Consider the following 20,986-nt stretch of genomic DNA (forward strand, 5'->3'; position numbering starts at 1 on the left):
TGTAAAAAATAATTTATTTATAACCAAAAATTGGTTTATAACATTATTTTAAGTAATCGCAATGTACATAATAACATAAAAGAATATAAATTTGTTTCTGAATCCATTATATACTATGTTTGCCTCTTACATTTTGAATATTTTAATATTACATATACGTCGCACACATACGCCGGGTTGCGGTCATGCCATGTATGAGTGTACGATTAATATTCATTATGATATCTGGCGTTTACCATGTATACTAGGCATTAGTAAAATTATTTATAGTTTATAATATTAATAAAGGTTACTTTACTACCTACGTATTAATATGCGATACAGATGGTAAGGAATATAATGAATGTAAATTAATTTCCGATATTAGTAACGTGATTGGTGCAATTATATTTCAAGTGTATGTTTGGTATGTGTAACTTTGGGGGTTGTTTCATCCTCTAAATATGAAAAATATGAAACGTATAAAAAATATTAACCATTAAAGTTAGTTACTCCTTACGTTGAGAAGTATGACAAACTCACACACATATAAACAGTTAACTCCGCGGTTAAACACTAACATTTTTTTTTTAAATGATTTGTTCCTTTTTTAATAATTATTATAGCTGTGCTATAATCATTGCATCTATTAATAATTAATTACATATGCTACAATTTTGATAGCATTTAAGTTACGTTTTCCTATCCTTATCGCATTCGAAATTTACACGCGTTTATTTGTTATTACAGAAATAATTGTAAATAGATACGAGTTGTCTTGTTAATATCTTTTAACGATAGACGAGCTGTAGGTGGCAAAGTTACATTAATAAGTGAGCGTAACACTTTGGTAGTTCCCCTCGGAAGATTGTGTTAGGTCATGCAGATAAGTATTTCTTATTCTTACCACGTTTTCGCTCGAGCAAAAACGAGAAGACATTTTGATAAACATTGTAATATTTACATATTTGTATTTGTTTAAACGAGTGTATTCGCCTGTCCCTGTGCGACTCCGTTAGCATGTTATCGTCAGCTGGAATTCGCTCTCTTTTTTGGGGTCGAAGTGCAAATTGGTTGGTGCTTGTTCTACATATATACGTCCACATATATATGTGTGTGTGAGAACATAAGAGCGAGAAAATACTGTTCCGCCCGTCTTTTATTGAAGTCAGTTTGTTTAGAGACTAAATTCGATAAACACCGAACTTGACCAGTGTTGAACTAATCGGTTTCGTACAGGGATCGGATCGCGTTAATACAGTTACAATAAATATTTTCCTCCTATAATATGCGCAGATAGATTAAAGGAAAGTAAACACGAATCACATTTTTAATGGTTCCAGTATCTGGAGGGAAGATTTAAACGCTTGTTCTCTTCGCTCTTGTTCTTGGTATGAAGTACCTCTATTACACATTAGAATAATAGCTTTCACTTGAACGTGTTGAATATTCCTGTTCGAAGTTTCATAGTTAGTGTGAAATAGGAAGAAATATATTTGTAGCGTTCTGTGAAGCAATCTAACGCGTTCACCGGTGTCTAAGAGTTTTTTCAGATTTTCCGATTTTCGCCATTCGATTTTCGTCGATTTTTTTTTTTCAGCGTTTGCCAATTTCCGGCTGGTATATTTATTCATTCATGCAAATAATCCTTCATATAAATATATACATTCATTTTGCAACCAGTCGACGAAAACCGGGTAATCTGAAAAGGCTCTAATATTACTACTTTATTTTACTCAAACAATTGAGAAACGAAAACATTAAGGTAGTTCTAAATCATTTGAAATAACTATGTCAATGTAGAATATCAAACTGAAGCGCTACGTTAATAAATTGATTAAATACGATTATTTCTAATGTAGCGGTAAACGTGTTAATCCTTATTGTTGAATCGCGAAAAACAATTTACAAGTTATTTGCAAAACTTGAAAAAATATTGTATCTATTTTTGGGGTTACTACTATAATTTTTTAATAAGGTGTTTATTAAGAGTTTTAAGGACGTACTTCCTTTTTTCTATATAATTTTACCAGCAGAATCTACAAGTACAAATAAGAGAAACGTGCCATTTAAATATAGGTTTAAAAATGCTTGGTTAAAACATTATATTTTATCATATATTTATCGTTTTTTTTTTTTTAATTGTATACGAGTAATTACACGTGCCGAATCAAAGTTCTGAACCATTCGACACTTGATCGATGATTTATACATGCAAACGAAGTTTTTCATATTTTTTCAAATTTTTTTCAAACCTGAAAAAATATTTTATCTATTTTTGGGGTTACTACTATAATTTTTTAATAAGGTGTTTATTAAGAGTTTTAAGGACGTACTTCCTTTTCTCTATATAATTTTACCAGCAGAATCTACAAGTACAAATAAGAGAAACGTGCCATTTAAATATAGGTTTAAAAATGCTTGGTTAAAACATTATATTTTATCATATATTTATCGTTTTTTTTTTTTAATTGTATACGAGTAATTACACGTGCCGAATCAAAGTTCTGAACCATTCGACACTTGATCGATGATTTATACATGCAAACGAAGTTTTTCATATTTTTTCAAATTTTTTTTAACGGTAATTTATCACCACAAGACACATCGAGGATTTCATTAATTTTCATGAGAATATTTTTTTAGTAAAATTATACTATGGATAAAGTGGAAAGTTCGATACCAGGACTCGGACCACTTCCTGGGAGAAATGACCGATCGAAAACTGCATATAATTTCCTCGAAGGAAGAAGGCAAGTAGACGGCGCGGAAGACCTCTGGAGAGTCAGAAACAATTTGTACGATTTGGAAGGTTTTGCCAGAATTCATCCAGGAGGAGAAGAATGGATCCGCCTCACCAAAGGCACTGATATTACAGAGATTTTCGAAGTAATCCTACCACATTTACTATCGATCATTTATTTATCAGTAGATCATTTAGAGAATTGAAACTTTAATACTTTGAAAAGTTATTTTAAAGAAATTTCTATCCGCAGTCGCATCATTTGACGGACAAGGCTAGTAATATGCTCCCTAAGTATTTCGTGAAGGAGGCAGTTACACCACGATCGGTGCCATTAACGTTCGAACCGAATGGATTTTTCTGCACTTTCAAGAAACGAGCGGTGGAAGCGTTGAAAAACGTCGATTTTCATCGGCCATCGAAGAAGACGAATCTCATTGCTGATCTTCTCGTTATGACAGCTATCACTCTCAGTCTCACAGCAGTTTCCAAGCAATCTTATCTGATCATCGTTTTCGCTGGTTAGTCAAACATCATTTTATTTTTACATTCCTTCACAAATTTTCAATTGAACTATAATTATAATTACATACGATCGTTCCATTTCTTATTTTACACACTGTTTTTCTGTTTTCCACTGACAATTGAAACGTTTTAATATTTACCTTTCAGGGATTTTCCACGCGTGGACCACAATAATTGCTCACAATTACTTTCACATGAGGGATAATTTCCGAATGTACTATTTTGATCTGAGTACAATGTCCTCAAAGGACTGGCGGGTAACGCACGTGATGAGCCATCACACTTATCCAAATACCCTTTGGGATTTTGAAATTTATACGGCTGAACCTTTCCTTCAGTGGCTACCAGACAAAAGGAAAACCATGTTTAACAGTTTCCTGAGTCAACTGATAAGCCCTGTATTCTGGGCTTTTATGTTTTTCGAGCAAGGAGTGAGAAGGTTTTCAATCATCTTTCTAATTTACAATATTATTTAACATTATTTCTTAAACTAGCTACTCATAAATGCATTGTTTAATATACAGGGTAAGTCAGATAAAGTGTTACAAATTACAATATTATCTCGGAAATGATAGCAACTGTCGACTAATTTTTTCTTTTTGTAATAAAATGAAATAGCTTTTATTAAATCGGATAACATTTACTCGAACCATTTTTTGATATTCCTAATAGTTAACGATTTATGGCAAAGGGAATATTGAAGGACCGAATACGCAGAGGCGTTCAAGGAGAATTAAAACAGATGTATTTTATCTTAAAATTTATTTTATTAACATTTTCTATAACACTTTATGTGACTCACACTGTACGTAATGTACATATACAACTCTGTAAGATAGATCTTACAAAGGTTGAGCTTGAAACAATCGTTGAAATTCGTTGGTGTTTATTTATATTTTCGTCTGAGTTAGTTTTTCGGCTACAAGTCGATCAAGACTTGGAATTTTTCGACCAACGAAAGTGTTCCAGCATTTTCTTGACGTCCTATACAACTTTGCTTTACATTTGCTGTATCGATTCCGTTAAATAAAAAAAATTATTGTGTCATGTGACTTCCGGTTATCGATAGATGAAACTTTTTATTTCAAAAGTCACATTTCCGATCTCTCACGAGTAATGAATGCAAGCTGATCCAATAATTCTTTATCTTTATCAGTACTAATGAGATTATATTTGTTTCAGATATTACTCGGTATTTTTTCAATATAGGAAATTCGAATTCCGGGACGCTATACCTTTCTTCCTTCCACTAACGATGGTATTCTTTGCTCCGAACTATTTAACAGCTTTGAAATTCTGGTTTTTAATCATTATGGCCAGCAGTTTTACATTTTCTATGATTGGTTTTAATGCGGCGCATCATCATCCCGATATTTTCCACGATGGTGATGTATACAGGTTCGTAGATATTCAAATATTCGTAATATCGTCGAATAATGTATCGAATTTCAATGTAATTCAAATGTAAGCATTACATGAAAATATAAATTTTCAAAGCCTTCAATATTTTATACAGGGTGTTCGACAACAGGTAGGAAAAATTTTAAGGGGTGATTCTAGGGATTAAAATAAGACGAAAATCAAGAATAACGAAATAGCGTTTGCGGCTTTGTTTTCCAGTAATTAACGTTTAAAGCTTCGAGTAAAAAGCGCCTGAAACATGCAATCCGCCCAGCACCGACGACTGCACGTCAGGTCAGGAGGGGAAGGTACAGTTATAACCAAGAACAGTTGAATAGTAGAAACTTACCTCGTATGGGCAATATAGGGGGCGATCCCTCTGAAGCGCCATCTTGGGCTACGCCCAAGAAAACTCAAAATACAATTCTATTTCTCGGTACTGCGGCATTCGGCTTCGATTCTTGGTTATGACTGTACCAACCCCTGCAGGTTTCAGACGCTGGAAAACAAACCCGTAAATGCTATTTCGTTATTCTTGATTTTCGTTTTATTTTGATTCCTAGAATCACTCCTTAAAATTTTTCCCACCTGTTGTCGAACACCCTGTATAATATTATACAAGATATATGGTTGTTTATATAGTGATAGTTAATAATGCAAATTAAGTATAACAAAGAAATGATATTTTTAGGGACGATCTTGATTGGGGTTTGTTGGAAATGGACGCGGTGAGAGAACGTAAAGTGATCGACGATTCCAATTTTTTGGTGTTGACCAATTTCGGTTTACACGGTCTGCACCATCTATTACCAACTGTCGATCATTCTTATTTACCTTTATGTGTAAAAGCGTTCGAAGATACTTGTAAGGAATTTGGAATCAGCACAGATAAGTTTACCCAGTGGGAGCTGGTTAAAGGACAATTTCAGCAGTTGTCGCGTAAAGAAATTAAAAAGAATTACAGATAAATATATAAATAAATAGAACGAAGCAGCAATTACGTTTAAAGCAACGATCGATGCAAGTATTGAAGATGATTTAGGTGTAGATGTAGTTTTCTGGAATTTCCTTACTTGTTTTGAGTTATGTGAAATAAAAATAAGACTGACGGGTTCAGAAAAAAATGCAGCTGTTAAAAAGGAATATGAAATATTATGTTATATTTAACAGATTATAATATACCAAATATGCATACATAATTCTTAATGAAATATTATGAAAATTCAATAAAAGAAGAATTTGATCGAATTTGATCTTTGAATGGCGCCTTCCAGTCTCTTCCTCGTCTTTCCCGCCAATCAGCACTTCCGAATTTGAACCAAGCGCCGCCGCCATCTTATTGTTAGTAAACCGCTCGAAAGCTCAGTAGTATCGTAGCAGTCGGAGCGACTGCTTTGGCTGTGTGACAGCCTTCTCCGTTTCAAAGTAAGTAAACTTTCATTTAATTAGGGTAAATAGTGTTCTGAGTTGCTTGCATCCATCCTTTCTATATCTAGCTCAATATGTTGTAACATGTTTATGTGAATTGAGAAGAAAAATCGATTTAATTAATATTTCTATCATTCGTTCCACGCCGGTGCTATGTGTAATTGTATCAATCTTGTATGAGATACATATGGATTTTCGTATAGAATTTCACAAGAAGCATAAAGAACTTAATAATATTAAGTTATGATGCCACATTTTTATTATAATTTTGCACAGATATCTAGTACTGAACTGGGAATAGGAAGGGCGCGAAAATGGCGGATTTCAAATCATTGGTGCTTTCGAGACAAGTTGAAATGAATTCCATCGCGACACAGGGAACAACTGGTAAGTGGTTTTTATTCAATTTCGGCTGGCATTGTGTTAGTGTATCGTGCATGATGTAATTTCCATACGAGTGTGTGTGTGTGGTTAGGCCGTGGGATTGTATCGGTTTAAGAACTTTTTCATTTAACTTTTAATTAAAATAATATTTTATTCAACAAGATGTAGGATTAACGTACCAATCAAATAATATTATTACCATTACTATCAAATAGTTTAAGTCAAAGTAGACGAATAACTTTTGTAAATATTATTATATGCAATGATTGCTATCCTTTGTCAGACAATTTCAGTGAAAAATGGTACGTACCTTAAAGTGTGTTATGAGATGAAACTCGGGTGACGGAGGCGTCCCGGGACGTTCTCCTTAGTGTAGGCTCTTGCACCCGGATGGCGTGTGTTTTTCTGAGAATGCGATTTTGCCATTTTTGAAATATAAGGTTAGGTAGGTAGATAGCTTACCTTCTGGTTTATGCGGGCCACAAAGATGCCGTTCGGGGCCTTGCAGCCAGCCCCAGCGGTGACATGTGCCAACCCCTCCTCCCCGTGGTGTGGCCCGGGCACCGGTTTACCGGTGGCAAACGGGGCTCTGGCTGTGGTCGTGAAGCGCCTCGTGGGTTGAGCTGGGACCACGTAGGTAAGCTTGTTAAAGTAGAAGCGTCCTAGAGCAAAACTCCTTACACGCCGACGAAGAGTTTGGTGTTGTGTCTTCTCCCCCGTGCGATGATCGGTTCGCCGTGAGCGGGATTGCTCCGGCCCATCTCCCCTCGGTAGGGAGGTTGAGTTGGGTGGTAGGTAAACCTAGCGCTATGCGCCCTTTAACACCGCCGGTATAAGCAAAAAGCTTCGGAACGGCAGAGCGAGTTCTAAACCCCACAAGGCTCTTTATCGACAATCACCTTCTGGTTTATGCGATAGACAGTAAGTAGGTAGGGCTGGGGCAGGTTGTCGCAGTCTCTTGATTGGTTAGGTGCGTTCTTTGCGTCATCAACCTGCACTTGGAATATATTTGAGGAGTTGACAATAAAATTGAGGCGAACGGAGCATGCCGTTCGTCTTTGATTTTATCTGTTCGATTTTTCAACTTTTGGCGACTTTTCAGTCGTCATTCATGCTCGAGATGATAAAGTCTCGATCATTTACGGTTAAGTTTCAGTTGGGTGGATCGCCCGAAGAAAGAAGAGGTCATGTGCTGAAGAGCCCCGGCAAATTTTGTCATAGAAGAGGGGAACTACTAATGATTTTGCATCTTTATGAATGGAAAATCATTACTGTTGCTACTTTGTCACTGTGCTCGCTTGTAGTTGTAGTAGCTGTAGATCAGAAGGAAGATGGACCTAACGAGAATCTGACCCCCGTAATTTTCGGGAAATCGCGATTTTAATTTAGTGTTGCTAATAAAAAATTCACCGTATGTTTTAGAAATTTTTCTTTGAATTTTAATACTTTAGTTACGTTTCTTCTAGTGTTGCAAATAACAGTAATGCGATTTGTAAACACGCAACATTGAATTAATTTGCAGAGTTTCTTAGTATGTAATTAGTGTTGCGATGTTAAATATTCGCGTTTTTGCATTAGTGTTGCGATGTATGATAAAATGCCCAAAACTGTTGTGGACGGGAAAGTAGCTCTTACAGTTGCCCTATTACAGAGGTAGGTACATATAGTCTTAATTAGTTGTACTATATTTTTTAAATTAGTGTTGCATTCGGGAAATTCGAATACATTTCGGGTTTTTACAGTAGTAATTACACAGAGACAGTAAATAACAAACACCACGTTCAGTTCTTAATTTTATTTATTGCTTATTTATTTTAATAAATACATATTACTTTATAAATTACAATTAAGTTTATAGGGTAGGATTATCATTTGGATGACATACATAATAATGCGCGACGCCGTTCAAATCCACGACTACTATTTTTGAAAATGTCTCGTCCTCTCTATTACGTGTAATCTCCTTCTCCTATTATTATCGTTCTGTATTTCTTTCACAACATGTATTATCGTTTCATCTTTTTTTTCTTGTTTTTGTGCTTTTTTTTTATATTTATTTTTATTAATATTTTTCTCGTATTATTATCGATTCGTCCGCTTGATACGCGTGTATGCCAGTATGCACATATATTCCTATCTGCCACGTGTTCAATTAATAGAACCTTTGAAAATTTCTTTGCTGGCTCGCCCATTTCGACCGCTCGCATCTTTCCTTTCTCTCGATTTCTCTCTTGCTCTCCCACTATCATTCTATCTATCACTCTCTCTTTCCTCGACCGTCAGCGCGAGTGGTGAATATCGTTAATTATTAATTACTCATTATTAAATATCCCTTTCCCCATAAATTTGACGAATGTTACACAACGCTTGAGATTAAAGAATAAGAGTGAAATTTTCAAAATTCTTTCCATTATCATATTTTCGTTAATTTCATTTTTATTTGGAAACTGGCAGGGTGACCAAGCACGGACATTCTCGTGTCGTTGGTTGACGTAAACGTTGAAGGTCGTTTGAATACTTTGATCGCTCGAACGAAGCGATGGTGTGTATACGTCTCCCTGTGTTGTGTATGTATAGACATGTGTAGGTGTATGCGTGTAGATACGAAGATGAAGGGATGAGCTATTCGGTGAGATGACACGATGAAAGTTGCCGCCGGTGTTGCGATCGATTCTTTCGTTTGTCAAGCTGTAACGATCAAGTGTCTAAACGGGTTACGGTGGTAGTCAGAGATTTTTACAGTTCACCATCGGGCTGCAGGTCGAAGCGTGGCGGGAATGCGGAACCATCCAATTGGGGTCTGAACGCAGGTCGATGTGGCTGAAAAAACGAACAAAACCGTTATTAATTTCATCCCTTAAAAATTAATCATAGCTCGAGTTGTTCGAAAGCTTAGGAATCGTATGACCTGTGTATAGATTGCCCTTGCGAGCATACAATGACCTTGCATTATTATGAAATAATAGAAGAAATATCTAACCCTCGACGAGGATTCAGCTGTTTCTTTTTTTTTTTTTTTTTTAGAACGAGGAAAAAACATATTTGTTAGCGATGGGATCAAGTTCTTTTTGATTTATAAAACTACCAGCTCATATGGAACGATTCTTAATCCCATCCTTATGAAGGATCCACTTGACAATTAAACAAAGACATTTATGGGAATCGAGAGACACGTTCTCTGTGTCCTTTGTACTCCGTTTGCACATCCATCGCAGATGATATTGGCGTTGAAATTGGAATAAAGAAAACAAAAAATAGGAACCGAGGGTCTTGATACCTCTCTAACAAAGTTTTAACAGATTTCTTCAGTTTTCCTTGGTGTGTGTGTGTACGTGAAGGTTTGACGAATTATAATGAGCGAATGACAATTATACCCAAGAATTGTACTTACAATTGTTTGAGTTAAAAATACATATAGAAAAAGAGATCTATGCACGAGTACAGGTATCTATGTTACGCATATCTCTAATCGCTAACCAAGCAATCATCGATCTAACTTCTATACAGAGGGATCTACGGTGATCTGTTGAACTATCGTGAACTAACGAGTACGTAATTGGGATAGGTGATAGGTCACAACGTTAATTAATGACGAGGTCCAAGCTCATACTCGTGTGAAGTATACCCCCCAGATGTGTTATCAGCTGTTCACACGGGTTCAAAAAATGAGACACTGGCGATCGGTGGAATAGGGGTTGTGATATACAGAGTGTCGGAAATGAAAGGTTTAAATGATTATGATCATTTCTGAACGCTTCCTTCGAACACACTGTACAATGGAACAATTCTGTTTGCGTGAAATTGTTCTGTTGCGATTATTGTGACTATTGTTCTCTCTTTTTTGACAACACACACACGTGCTTCTGAACACGTGCTGAAACTTACATGGACCGGCGCGGTGCTGTTTACTCCATTGCGGAGGGCGCCTTACGGGCCTTCTGTTGGGGCTATACAGGGACATACAGATTCAGAATTAGAAATAGTACTTTAATGCCAGAATGCTTTCTGCGGGATTTCATCGTTCGATTCGACCACCCCCTGTACTCTTTTCATTTTTCACTCCAAGGGCTTTAAAATAAGGTGTGACCTTAATTTCGTAGGCTCGAAGGAGAGATAACTTTTCCAACACCTATGCCTTCTTTCGTTATATTTCTTTTTATCAGAGAAGTATATGAAATTTTGAAAAACTTGGAAATAATCGTTGTCCATTTTTCAGAAATATTATTATAAATTTCAGTCTTTTTTCAATTCTAATGTATTTTAGAATCTTTGATGATACTCGTGCCAATACCCAAGGAATATTAGCTGACCGTATGTCGCTTGGATCCCTATTACATACAGCGTTTCCATGAATTTTTATCGAAAGATTTTCATGATGTTGCAAGAAGAAAGTACGAAAAAGAAATAAGAGAAAAAAAAAAAATTGTACCGGAGCAGAGATTCGATCTCGAACCTGTAATAGATGAATCAGTGTATCGATTTATCGGATGCTTACCGCTGGGCTCAATCCACGCGCGGCACTTCCTCCGCGTCCCTTGGTACGGAACTTGGTGATGGCCTGTTCAGCGAGGTCTGCCCTTTCTTCTGCTTCCTCAAGTTCTTGTTGAGCTTTGCGGAATTTGGCGAGATTCAAAGCAGCGATCTCTTCGGCCTCTTCGATCTGTCTCTTGTACGTCTTGATCTTCTGTTGGAGCTTGTCAACGAGGTCTTGCATGCGTTCGTGGTTCTTGCGGTCTTCGTCCGCCTAAACGAGCAATTTTTGTTGACATTTAAAATCGAATCTAAACTAGAAGTAATCGATAAGAAGGAAATTTGAACAGGATCTTATACCTGGAAGCTAAGTTCCTTGATGCGGCGTTCGGATTTGCGGAGGTTCTTCTGTGCGTCAGCGTGTCTCCTCTGTTCTCCATCGAGTTCGTTCTCCAATTCACGGACGCGTTGTTCCAGTTTCTGGATAGCCTTCTTGCCACCCTTCAGAGCGTTGGCCTCAGCTTCGTCTAGACGCACCTGGAGCTCCTTGATTTGAGTCTCGAGAGCCTTGCGCAGCTTCTCTTGGGTCTGAGCGTGATCTTGTTCAGCTCGGAGTTCGTCGGCTAATCTAGCGGCATCGACCATCGCTTTCTTCGCCTTCTCTTCAGAATTCTTGGCTTCGTTCAACAGTTCGTCCAGATCAGACTGCAAAGATTCGACGATATTGCAAATATTTCATTTATTTGTTATCTGAAACGGTCGAAAAAGAAGAAGGAACGAATACTCACGTGAAGTGTCTGGAGTTCAGCTTCGAGTTTCCTCTTGGCAGCGGAGATGGAAGCGTTCTGAGCGCTGAGCTCGTTGAGCTGTTCGTGGCAATCGGCCAACTCTTGTTCAGCCTGGCGACGTCCGCGGTCCGCTTGTTCGAGAAGAGTACGGCTCTCTTCCAGTTCATTCTGAAGAGCGTTCGCTCTGCGTTCGGAGATTCCGAGCAGTTCCCTCGCCTCGTCGCGTGCTCGCTGTTCCTCCTCGAGCGCGGTTTGTACGTCCTTCAGTTGTTGTTGGTATCTCTTGATGTTCTTCTGGGCTTCCGCGTTCGCCTTGTTCGCGTGGTCCAAAGCGATCTCCAGCTCGTTGATGTCAGCCTCGAGCTTCTTCTTCATACGCAGAGCTTCAGCTTTGCCCTGTAACATTCGGTTAAACTCGTAGTTAGAATCTTTTAGAGTTCCTTCACTCATCTAATTGTAATTTGTTTAAGAAGTAATTTTCAACTGACCTTAGCTTCCGCCTCGAGCGATGCCTGCATGGAATCGAGAGCACGTTGATGATTCTTTCTGGTGTTTTCGAATTCCTCTTCCTTCTCCTGGATTCGTCGGTCGATCTCTTGTCTGACTTGGCTGAGTTCGAGCTGGCTGCGAAGCACTTTGTTCTCTTCTTGCTCTAGAGCAGCTTCAGCCTCCTCGAGGGCAGCTTGGAGTTCATCCTTCTCAGCCTCCAATCGCTTCCTGGCCTTCTCGATCTCGTGAATGTTGCGTCCACCCTCGCCGATCTGGTCCAACAGATCTTTCACCTCGTCGGCGAGATTCTTGTTCTCGCGACGAACTGCTTCCAGTTGTTCCTGGCCTTCCTCGTAGGCACCTGATTAAAATAACAAATAAACGTTAATGATATTTACCAATGGTATATAGTACGTAATCTTGAGCAATAAATGAAGTTTTCAACAAAATTCAAGAAAGAGTATATTACCTCTGAGTCGGAAGAGTTCCGTGCTGTAGTTACGGCATTCCTTCTGACTGGCATCCAATTCAGCAGCAAGATCATCCACCTTGAGCTTCCATTCGCCGATGATTTTGTCGAAGGCCTTCTGTTTCTTTTCCGCCGCGTTCGCGATCGCCGTAGCACGGTCCACTTCGATCTGGAGATCCTCCACTTCCGTAGATAGCCTCTGTTTCGTTTTTTCCAGAGCGATCACCTTCTGGTTGAGCGATTCGATCGTTTCTTCCGCTTCCGCCAGCCGAGCCTGTAGCTTTCTCTTGGCCTCTTCCAGTTCCTCTGCTCTGGCAACACCTTCGGATTCGTATTTCGTGCGCCATAATTGTGCTTCCGCGTTCGCCTTGCTCAACTGCCTCTGGAGATCCGCCTTGCCTTCCGCTTCCTCCTCGACTTGTTCCCGAATGTTGTCCAAATCGTGTTCCAGGTTGCGGAATTTGCCAAGGAGCGTAGCTCGTTCCCTGGATTCCTCGTCGGCCATTCGTTTCGTGTCCTCCAACTGTGTCGTCAGCGAGATCTTGATCTTGGAGAGCTGGCTGACTTGGGATTCGGCTTCCTCCAATTGGCGCAGGAGATCGCTGTTCTCGATCGACAGCTTCTTCTTGGCGGCGTCAAAGTCGTTCAATGTACGGTTCACCTCTTCGAGTTTGCCCTGGGTCTCGTTCAGCTGGTGTTGCAGTTGCTTCACGATCTTCTCTTGGGCAGCCTATTTTTATTTGTTATAACAAAAATTTCAAAGCGTTAGACCAGCTGTTTCCCTGTGTTTTTCTAACTTCAATTCGTTTCTGGAAGATTAGGTCGAGCGGGAGAAAGATTTAAGCGAGTTCCAGGGCAACCAATTGCAGCTTAGAGCTAAGAACTTGGAAGCTTAAAATGTTGAGTTTATAACTTGGGGGCTTAGGGCTTGGGAGCTTAGAATTTCAGAGCTTAGTGCTTGGGATCTTAAAGTTTGGAAGTTTAGAACTTTGGAACTTAGAGGTTGGAATCTTAGAGATTAGAAGCTTAGAACTTGTAAGCATAAAACTTCGAAGCTTGGAACTCGGGAACTTAGTGCTTGAAAGCATAGAACTTGAGAACGTAGAAATTGAGAGCTTGGAGCTTAAATATACCATCATCCAGAAACGAAACTAAGTTGTTTCAAGTAACAAAATACAAACGAGGAGCAAGCTTTGCAAACTGGACACACTTTCCAACGACGGAAGTCAGGTGTACAAACATTCGGAAGACACTGAAAGGTCTGTTTCCTTGTCTCTCGTTCAGCTGCCACCCGACGAAGCTGTTAATTGCGTTAGTATGCTGGATCTCGATGATTATTCGTACAAGGATCTCTTACCTTCTCGTTGCTCAGGTGATCTACGGATGCGCGCATGTCGTTCAGTTCACTGAAGTACTGAACCTTATCCTTTTCAACCCTAGTTTTCATGGAAACAGATTCAAAGTGGACAATTAGTACAAGTGGGATAATAGGAGGATCAACATTTTAGCTACCATTTAAAAGTTATGTTTGTATTTTTTAACGACGGGAACCTGAAAATAAGAACACGGTATGTTACGGGGAAGGTTTTCTCTCGGATCTTCTGAAAACTCGTCGAACAAACACGACATAACAAAAAAACATTGTCAAGACAATAAAAAAGTGTAATCATTCGTGCCGACTTTGGACAAAGGAATTTGTAAACCGGACAAATAATTTTCAAAAAGAAACGGGAACAACATAGGTCTTGACATTCTCCGGGATTCCAATGTACCTTTTCCCTAGAAACTTGATCCGTCGCGGCGCGAGAACTGTTCAGCTCGGCGTGGATGTCGTGACGGCCTTTTTCGGCCCTATTAGAAGCATTACGTTAAATTCCCGATTGAAAGAAACCTAGACTTGGAAAGTCTCTTAGCTTAAAAGTTAAAGAATTAAACCGTGCCAGTTATGACTCGAAACCATCTTCTAAAATTAAGAGATTTCCTTTCGTATTTGTATTTATCAGGAATAAACGTTTACTTACCTAGCCTTGAGTTTATTAAGGGTGTCGATTTGTTCGCCCATTTCGGCGACGGCATCGTTGTGCTTCTTGCGTAAGCTCGCAAGGGTGGCTTCGTGTTGGATGTTAGCCTCTTCGAGGTCCCTGCGGAGCTTGCTGAGTTCGGCTTCTCTCTTCTTGTTGAGTTCGATTTGGGCAGAGGTCGCGCCACCGGCTTCTTCGAGACGTTCGCCGAGTTCTTCGAGTTCTCTCGCAAGGTCGCTTCGCTGTTTCTCAGCTTTCACGCGCGAACCGCGTTCGGCTTCGATCTTTTATAAACACACAACGATTTAAATACCTCTCCTTTCTTACTCTTTTGTCATTTATTTATCGCAACTTACCTCTTCTTCCAGTTCCTCGATACGAGCTTGCAATTCCTTGATCTGTTTCTGCAATTTGCCCACCAGCGATTGTTCGTCTTCAAGTTTGGCAGTGAGGGACGAGAGTTCCTTGTCCTTGCGTTGGATCGTCTGTTCGAGTTCCTTCTTGTTCCTTTCGAGGTCCGCAACGGCTTCCTGGGTCAGTTTCAAGTCACCCTCCACTTTCCTCTTAGCCTTCTCCACGTCGGCACTGTAGAAACACGTATTAAAATTAATATCGCAATTAATTTGAACCGGCGATAGTTTCCTTCTGAAGACACTAACCGTGATTTCTTTTCACGTTCGAGGGAGTCTTCGAGTTCATCGAGGGTGTGCTCGAGTTTCACCTTCACCTTGTTCAAGTGATTCACCTTATCCTCGGCAGCCTGCAATTCTTCGGCAGTCTTCTGGTTAACTTCCCCTTGGTTCTTCTTCTCTTTGTTCAATTTGTTGATCAGTTCGTCTTGATGAGCAATCTCGTCGTTCAGATTGCGGATTTGGTGATCCTTGGTCGCCTTGTCTTGCTCAGACTTTTGCAGGTTCAGCTCGAGATCCTCGATGTCTTTCTTCAGGCCGGCTACCTCTTGCTCGAGTTTCTTCTTGTTTTGGAACAGGTTGTTCCTCGCGTCTTCCTCTTCTTTGAATCTGTCGTTCAGATCCTATAATACGGATAAAATTGCAAGATGCTCTTGTTACTCTTTGCAATAATTAGAAATTATTCCTCTATCGTTTCAACTTCCCTCTTGTGATACGAGACTTGTAATCGAATAAGAATATTTTATAATAATTAAATTATCAAACAAGATACTAAAATGAAAGCTCGTTAAGTTCTTATTAGATTTGATATTTAATTTGCAAGAAGCAATCGATTCTTCAATATTTCAAATCGAAATATTTCAAATATATCTACTGTACACTTTATAAGAGCCTGTAATTTCATCTTCAATTAACCTCTTGCTCTACAACATCGTGTCACACACGTTACGCAACTTACAGTTCAAACGTGTGAAATTCCGCTGGTCCTTTTAGTATGGTTGAATTTTCAGTTGAATTCTAATTTTAATTTGCTCAGCCAAGGATCGTTGAACGCTACGTCTGCATTATATTTCATTTTTCATTTGTCATAAAATTGAAATAATGAACAGTTAGCTTTGACCGACGCAAATATCGAACAAATCATAGACGAAGGGGTTAAAGCTCGATGCATCCGAAGGCCCAAGTAACCTACTAATGTGCAATGTTGTTAAAAAATTTTTATTTAAAGAAAGCATTGATGTAATAACAGTATAACTTGAATAACAAACCGGTATGTGGTATATGAAAAAATGTCAAAGTCCTTTAAGAAAATAATTATTCTCGTAGAAAGTCATTGATTCTTTAACTCCGATTCATACGAGTGTCCCATTCAAGGCTCAAAGAAATGAGACGAAAGAGAAACTGAGTCTGAAAGCGAGGCGAGAAAAGGAAATCCCACGAAGAGGCACGATCAAAGGGTAACGGCGATGACGCGGGCGTAAGTGTACCAACGTATAAATACATCATACACCTGTTACCTCCTTCGTTTTCTCGGCTATTCCAGCACCTAACCACGCCTACTTTTAATAACCTGGAATCTCAGATGGACGGTAGCTAAATTTGGCCGTGTTAAGGGTAGGGGCAAAGTATTCGCCGCTCTCTACCCACGAGGGGAGCGCCTTCAGCTGATTTAAACACTTCTTTTCTTCTTCTTCTTCTTCTTCTTCTTTTCTTTCCTTCCTTCCTTCTTTTAGTACTGCCCGAATATGGAGTCACTTAATTTCGAACGTAGTTGCCGTAATCGTGAACATTTTGGCCGAGTTAATCTGGTTCGCCTGGTAAAATCAGCCTGGCCAGCTTTTAATAGAACATACTACCGTTTTAGGCACTTTAATCTATTTTATTATTAAAATTCAAGTTATTCGTCGAGAACGGTAGAAAATTCTATCAGAAAGAATAATAATTTTTGTCCCGTGATATATTAATTAATATTACACGGATGTTAGAAAGTAAAAGTTTAAAAATCTGATAAGGGATGACAATGATGTTGTCGAAAATAATTGAAAGCTTGAAAAGTTTTTAACCTGGTAATATTCTCATAAGAAACGACTGAGAAAAGAAAGCGCGTAGTCCATTTTTATATCATAGAACTTTTCAGAAGACGATTTCGGCGGACCCTTCATTTTTCGAAGCTCGTAAGTCTGTCGTCGGGAACGGTCGTTGGAGTCGCGCGATTCAAGTTATTTCCTGTCGACGCCGAGATATTCTGGAGGGTACTAAATTGAATTTAAAAACGCAACTGGAGTTGACAGAAAACACGAAGAAGTCGGCCGGTCGTTTAAAAGGCATGGGGTAAAAATAGCCTGGTATTCTGGAACGGATCTCATTCTCCATGAAATTCTTTTGCTTTTCGCGTTACGCGATTCATCTCTTCTTACCGAACCTTCTATCGTGAACGTTCATTTCATTCATTTGATTGATTTAGTAAAGAATTCTTTGAAAATTTAGCGTTAGGTTGCTTATTAGTGAAAACAGTTGAAAAACCAGTGCGGCATATTTCAACCCTCTGACGGCGGACCATGTAGAGAGCCCGAATTTTAATGTAATTTTGTATTTCATATTATTCTCATTTCCTCAATTCTATACTGTTCTTCTGAAAATTATTCTTCCATTATATAAAACTCTGTCAATTAAAAATTATACATTTAACTTTAGATCAATTACGTCGGTTGTTCAAACATCAATATAAATAATATAGAAAAAATAAATATTGGAGTTTTTTAAGTTCAAATTCCAACGTGATCAACTACATAACGATAGAAATATCATGGTGCATGTAGAAAAAGTAAGAATATCGAATAAGTGTTGGAGTCCTCCGAGGGAGAGAAAGAAAACGTAAAGAGAAAATAGAATCGGGGCGGAAGAAAGAAAAAAGTGATAAAACACGAGCAGATTCTTCCATCGTTTATGGAAGACCGGTGGGAAGAGTTTGTAATTTTAGAAGGAATCTAGAAACGACCGAAATGATACCGGATGATTCGTCGTGGAAGAAAAATAGCGCGCGATGAGCGGTGAAGTCAGACGCGTCTGACTAATGACGCGCCTCTGCTACTTAGGGCTGGTGCTTGCGAAACGACCATGTATCAACTCTTGTCAGGTGCATCATTCTCGGTAATTCGAGCCAGCTTCGTTTAAATTATGATCGGCCCGACTGTTGCAGCTCGAATTTCAAATTTTGGAATTTTACCAAGAGAACTGCACTGGTTCAACGTTTCTTCCAGATTCTTCGAGGATCCTGTCAAACTTGCCATCTAGTTTCTTTTAAGAATTACTACAATTTCCTGGTATTTCTCTCTTTCAAAAAAAGATCAAAGATAGAAGAAAATAGAAATAAATGAAAAATTTTAAGCTTGAACTTTCCTAATAATTTCACTACACAAAATGAAAAACTTTTCAAGAAAAGATCAAAGATGGAAGAGAAACGAAATAAATGAAAAATTTTAAGCTTGAACGTTTCTTATCCTTCTACCAAACCAAATGAAAGATCTTTGATCATTGAGAATCTTGAAATTTATTTTTAGGAAGGCATGAGAAAAATAATCACAGCCGTGGCTATTGATCTTTTTAGATTGTAAATAAATTCCTGCATTTCTTCGGTTTGTTATTGTTTTCATAGATATTTAAAGAATCGTTTCTTCGTTTTACCACGAATCCTATCGTTTCAATTTCTAATTCTTTCTAGAGAATGGTGAACCATGTGCAGCAACCGTCGTCGATTTTCGGAATGTTAAGGAGACATCAATAACCCCATTCTCTTTTGTTTCGACACCCAGACATTTGTCTGAGTATAATTATCGGCTGGCTGATTCACGATTCGATTTTTGGAGGACGTGCATTCATCATCGAGCGATAGGTTTCGTTATCGACGGTCCGTGCCAATTGAACTACTTTCTGGTCTACGAACTTTCAGAAACCAATTTTACCCTTTCCAAATCTATTTCCAAATTACACATCTCTTTTCGTAATTAAATTACGATATTTTGCAAAATAAAAAAAAGAAGCGAGTATTAATTTGAAATATTTTCAACTTCCTGTCTAACACTGTAGACAGTTGCGAAAGTCTCGTAGCAATTAAGAGAAGTTGAAATAAAAATTTAGGAAATAATTAAAAATTAGAAGAAAACTTACCTGAAGTTGTGACTCGATGTCAGCCTTTTGTGCGGCCAATTTCAACGACTTCTCCATGTACTCCGAGAGGGAACCTTTCTCTCCATCCAATGTCTTTTGCAGCGCGTTTCTTTCGGACAGAAGTTTCGAGTTCTGCTCTTCGAGCTCCTTGCGTAGCTTTTCTTCCTTCTCGAACGCTTCCTGGGCTTTTCTCGCTTTCTCCTCGAGCGCCTGCAATTGCGATTCCACGTCACCGTTCATCTTTTGCCCGTTCACGGGATTCGCGTCTTCGACCAACGTGTCACCCATTCTTTCGTTACGAATCCACTGATCGCCGGCAAGGCGTACTCGTCGAACGCGATAATCGTTTAAGGATCACCCAGAGTCTCTCGAAACGTTCGTCGATGCCGAACAAGCAGATTTCGATCGGTTCGTGTTCGATTGTGTTCGTGTTATCACGAGATTAAAAAATATTTGTAAAAAAACGAAAAACTATGGAAGCATGCGTCGTGATTCGATGATAAAAAAAGGGGGGGTAGGTTTGAAGGGGTCGACGCGAGGTCGCGAGTCCAACTGATCTCGGGTTTACCAGAGGCTCAACTTTTCTACCCAAAGTCCCTCTTCGCGAGGGAATCAGCCCGAGTACCCCCTCTCCAGTGATACTCATCGTAGAAAAATATTTATAACCGATCCCGATGACGAGGGAGGGACCTGTATATACCCGCGTGCAACCAGAAAGAGCTGTAGGGTGAACGCGTAATCGAACGGTCGGGTAGAGAGGGAAAGACGAAATTAGAAGTGGTTCCAGGGGCTTCCGTATGACCGACGCGACCCGACGCGACGCCAACCGACGCGACGCTCCAGTCTCCTTTTACGCTCCAGAGAACTGACTAAGGCTCTGTTCGGATTCCAGCGGGTACCGCCATAGGGAACACCTCGAACACCCGTAATTGGGAACAACCGGGGCGAGATCGGCGAGAAGAGGCGGCACCCGATTCCCCTCGCCCCCGGGTTATACTTCACTGCGTCGACGCGGATAGATTTATACCGTGGTAATATCATTTATACTACGGATACTATTTTCGATTGCACGCGATCGCGGCCCACTTTATTTTCGTTCACTCCGTGGAAAAGTCGTCCATATAGTCGTCGATTAGACGTGTACCGACCTTACGTCCAACCAGTCATTGCTCCGATCGCTATGGATGCTGCTAGGTGGACTATACTTTTCGGTAAAGTGTACCGATAGATACTAATGTAGACTATTGAAGAATTTTCATTTTCTAACGTTTTGTCGATATGTCTTTTCGTCTCTTTTGCAATGGTCGACAGTCATTCATTGAATCTAATATACCTAATATTGGAAGTATAGTGTCCAGCATGGTAGAATTCCCTAGGGAAATGGGAGCTCAACACTTCTTATAATATTGGAGTGTTACCTCCGACTATGCTTTATTTTAATACTGATTAAAAAATTCAAAATTCGTGAAATATTAATTTTAAAAAATGTTCAAATCTCCAAATCTTTTCCTTATATCATCATATTCGCTAGTAGAGCCTACTATGCCTGATACTGTACATTAGAATTAAATCGAATCACAAGTTTCTTATTACTTTTCTTTTCTAACGATTCGCTGCAATAAACGAGGCATCATAGAATTTAATAATGTCGTATAGAATATAAAGCTAAACAATTATTCCAGTAAATTATTTAATTTCAAATATTTTAAAGA

At 39.0% G+C, this 20,986-nt stretch overlaps 2 protein-coding genes across 24 annotated transcripts in view; one reads left to right on the plus strand and one right to left on the minus strand.

Annotated features, from left to right (window-relative positions):
• Positions 1-1,111: 1,111 nt before the first annotated feature.
• On the plus strand, positions 1,112-5,896 carry LOC123987845 (cytochrome b5-related protein). Of its 2 annotated transcripts, none has more exons than XM_046286002.1 (6): positions 1,112-1,370; positions 2,626-2,868; positions 2,976-3,243; positions 3,395-3,686; positions 4,430-4,645; positions 5,340-5,896. In XM_046286002.1, the coding sequence occupies exons 2-6, from the start codon at positions 2,638-2,640 to the stop codon at positions 5,614-5,616; spliced, it is 1,284 nt and encodes a 427-aa protein (XP_046141958.1). In that variant the 5' UTR covers positions 1,112-1,370; positions 2,626-2,637; the 3' UTR covers positions 5,617-5,896. The 2 variants fall into 2 exon arrangements, with proteins under 2 accessions (XP_046141958.1, XP_046141960.1); XM_046286004.1 differs by lacking the exon at positions 1,112-1,370 and adding an exon at positions 1,397-1,744.
• A 2,344-nt stretch (positions 5,897-8,240) lies between these two features.
• The window catches only part of LOC114876930 (myosin heavy chain, muscle), a 37,293-nt gene continuing 24,547 nt past the window's right edge, over positions 8,241-20,986 (minus strand). For 15 of the 22 annotated variants that reach the window (XM_029188886.2, XM_029188894.2, XM_029188884.2 and 12 more), the window contains exons 16-26: positions 19,275-19,484; positions 15,357-15,730; positions 15,054-15,282; positions 14,698-14,981; positions 14,034-14,112; positions 12,677-13,406; positions 12,207-12,568; positions 11,719-12,114; positions 11,291-11,635; positions 10,956-11,204; positions 8,241-9,280 (exon numbers count right to left, since the gene is read on the minus strand). In XM_029188886.2, coding sequence (XP_029044719.1) covers positions 9,197-9,280; positions 10,956-11,204; positions 11,291-11,635; positions 11,719-12,114; positions 12,207-12,568; positions 12,677-13,406; positions 14,034-14,112; positions 14,698-14,981; positions 15,054-15,282; positions 15,357-15,730; positions 19,275-19,484 — 3,342 coding nt within the window. In that variant the 3' untranslated portion in view covers positions 8,241-9,196. Of the gene's footprint in view, positions 9,281-10,345; positions 10,408-10,955; positions 11,205-11,290; positions 11,636-11,718; positions 12,115-12,206; positions 12,569-12,676; positions 13,407-14,033; positions 14,113-14,448; positions 14,528-14,697; positions 14,982-15,053; positions 15,283-15,356; positions 15,731-19,274; positions 19,485-20,986 lie in introns of all 22 variants that reach the window. The other 7 variants (XM_029188898.2, XM_029188901.2, XM_029188889.2 and 4 more) reach the window with 2 other exon arrangements.

This window comes from Osmia bicornis, chromosome 1 (genome assembly GCF_907164935.1).
Source record: "Osmia bicornis bicornis chromosome 1, iOsmBic2.1, whole genome shotgun sequence".
Lineage (NCBI taxonomy): Eukaryota > Metazoa > Arthropoda > Insecta > Hymenoptera > Megachilidae > Osmia > Osmia bicornis.

Bases quoted from the DNA above. Each gene is read 5' to 3' on its own strand.
- LOC123987845 (XM_046286002.1), top strand. From the start codon at position 2,638: ATGGATAAAGTGGAAAGTTCGATACCAGGACTCGGACCACTTCCTGGG. The intron at 2,869-2,975 runs GTAATCCTACCA...TTCTATCCGCAG, and splicing joins ATATTACAGAGATTTTCGAA to TCGCATCATTTGACGGACAA. The intron at 4,646-5,339 runs GTTCGTAGATAT...TGATATTTTTAG, and splicing joins CACGATGGTGATGTATACAG to GGACGATCTTGATTGGGGTT.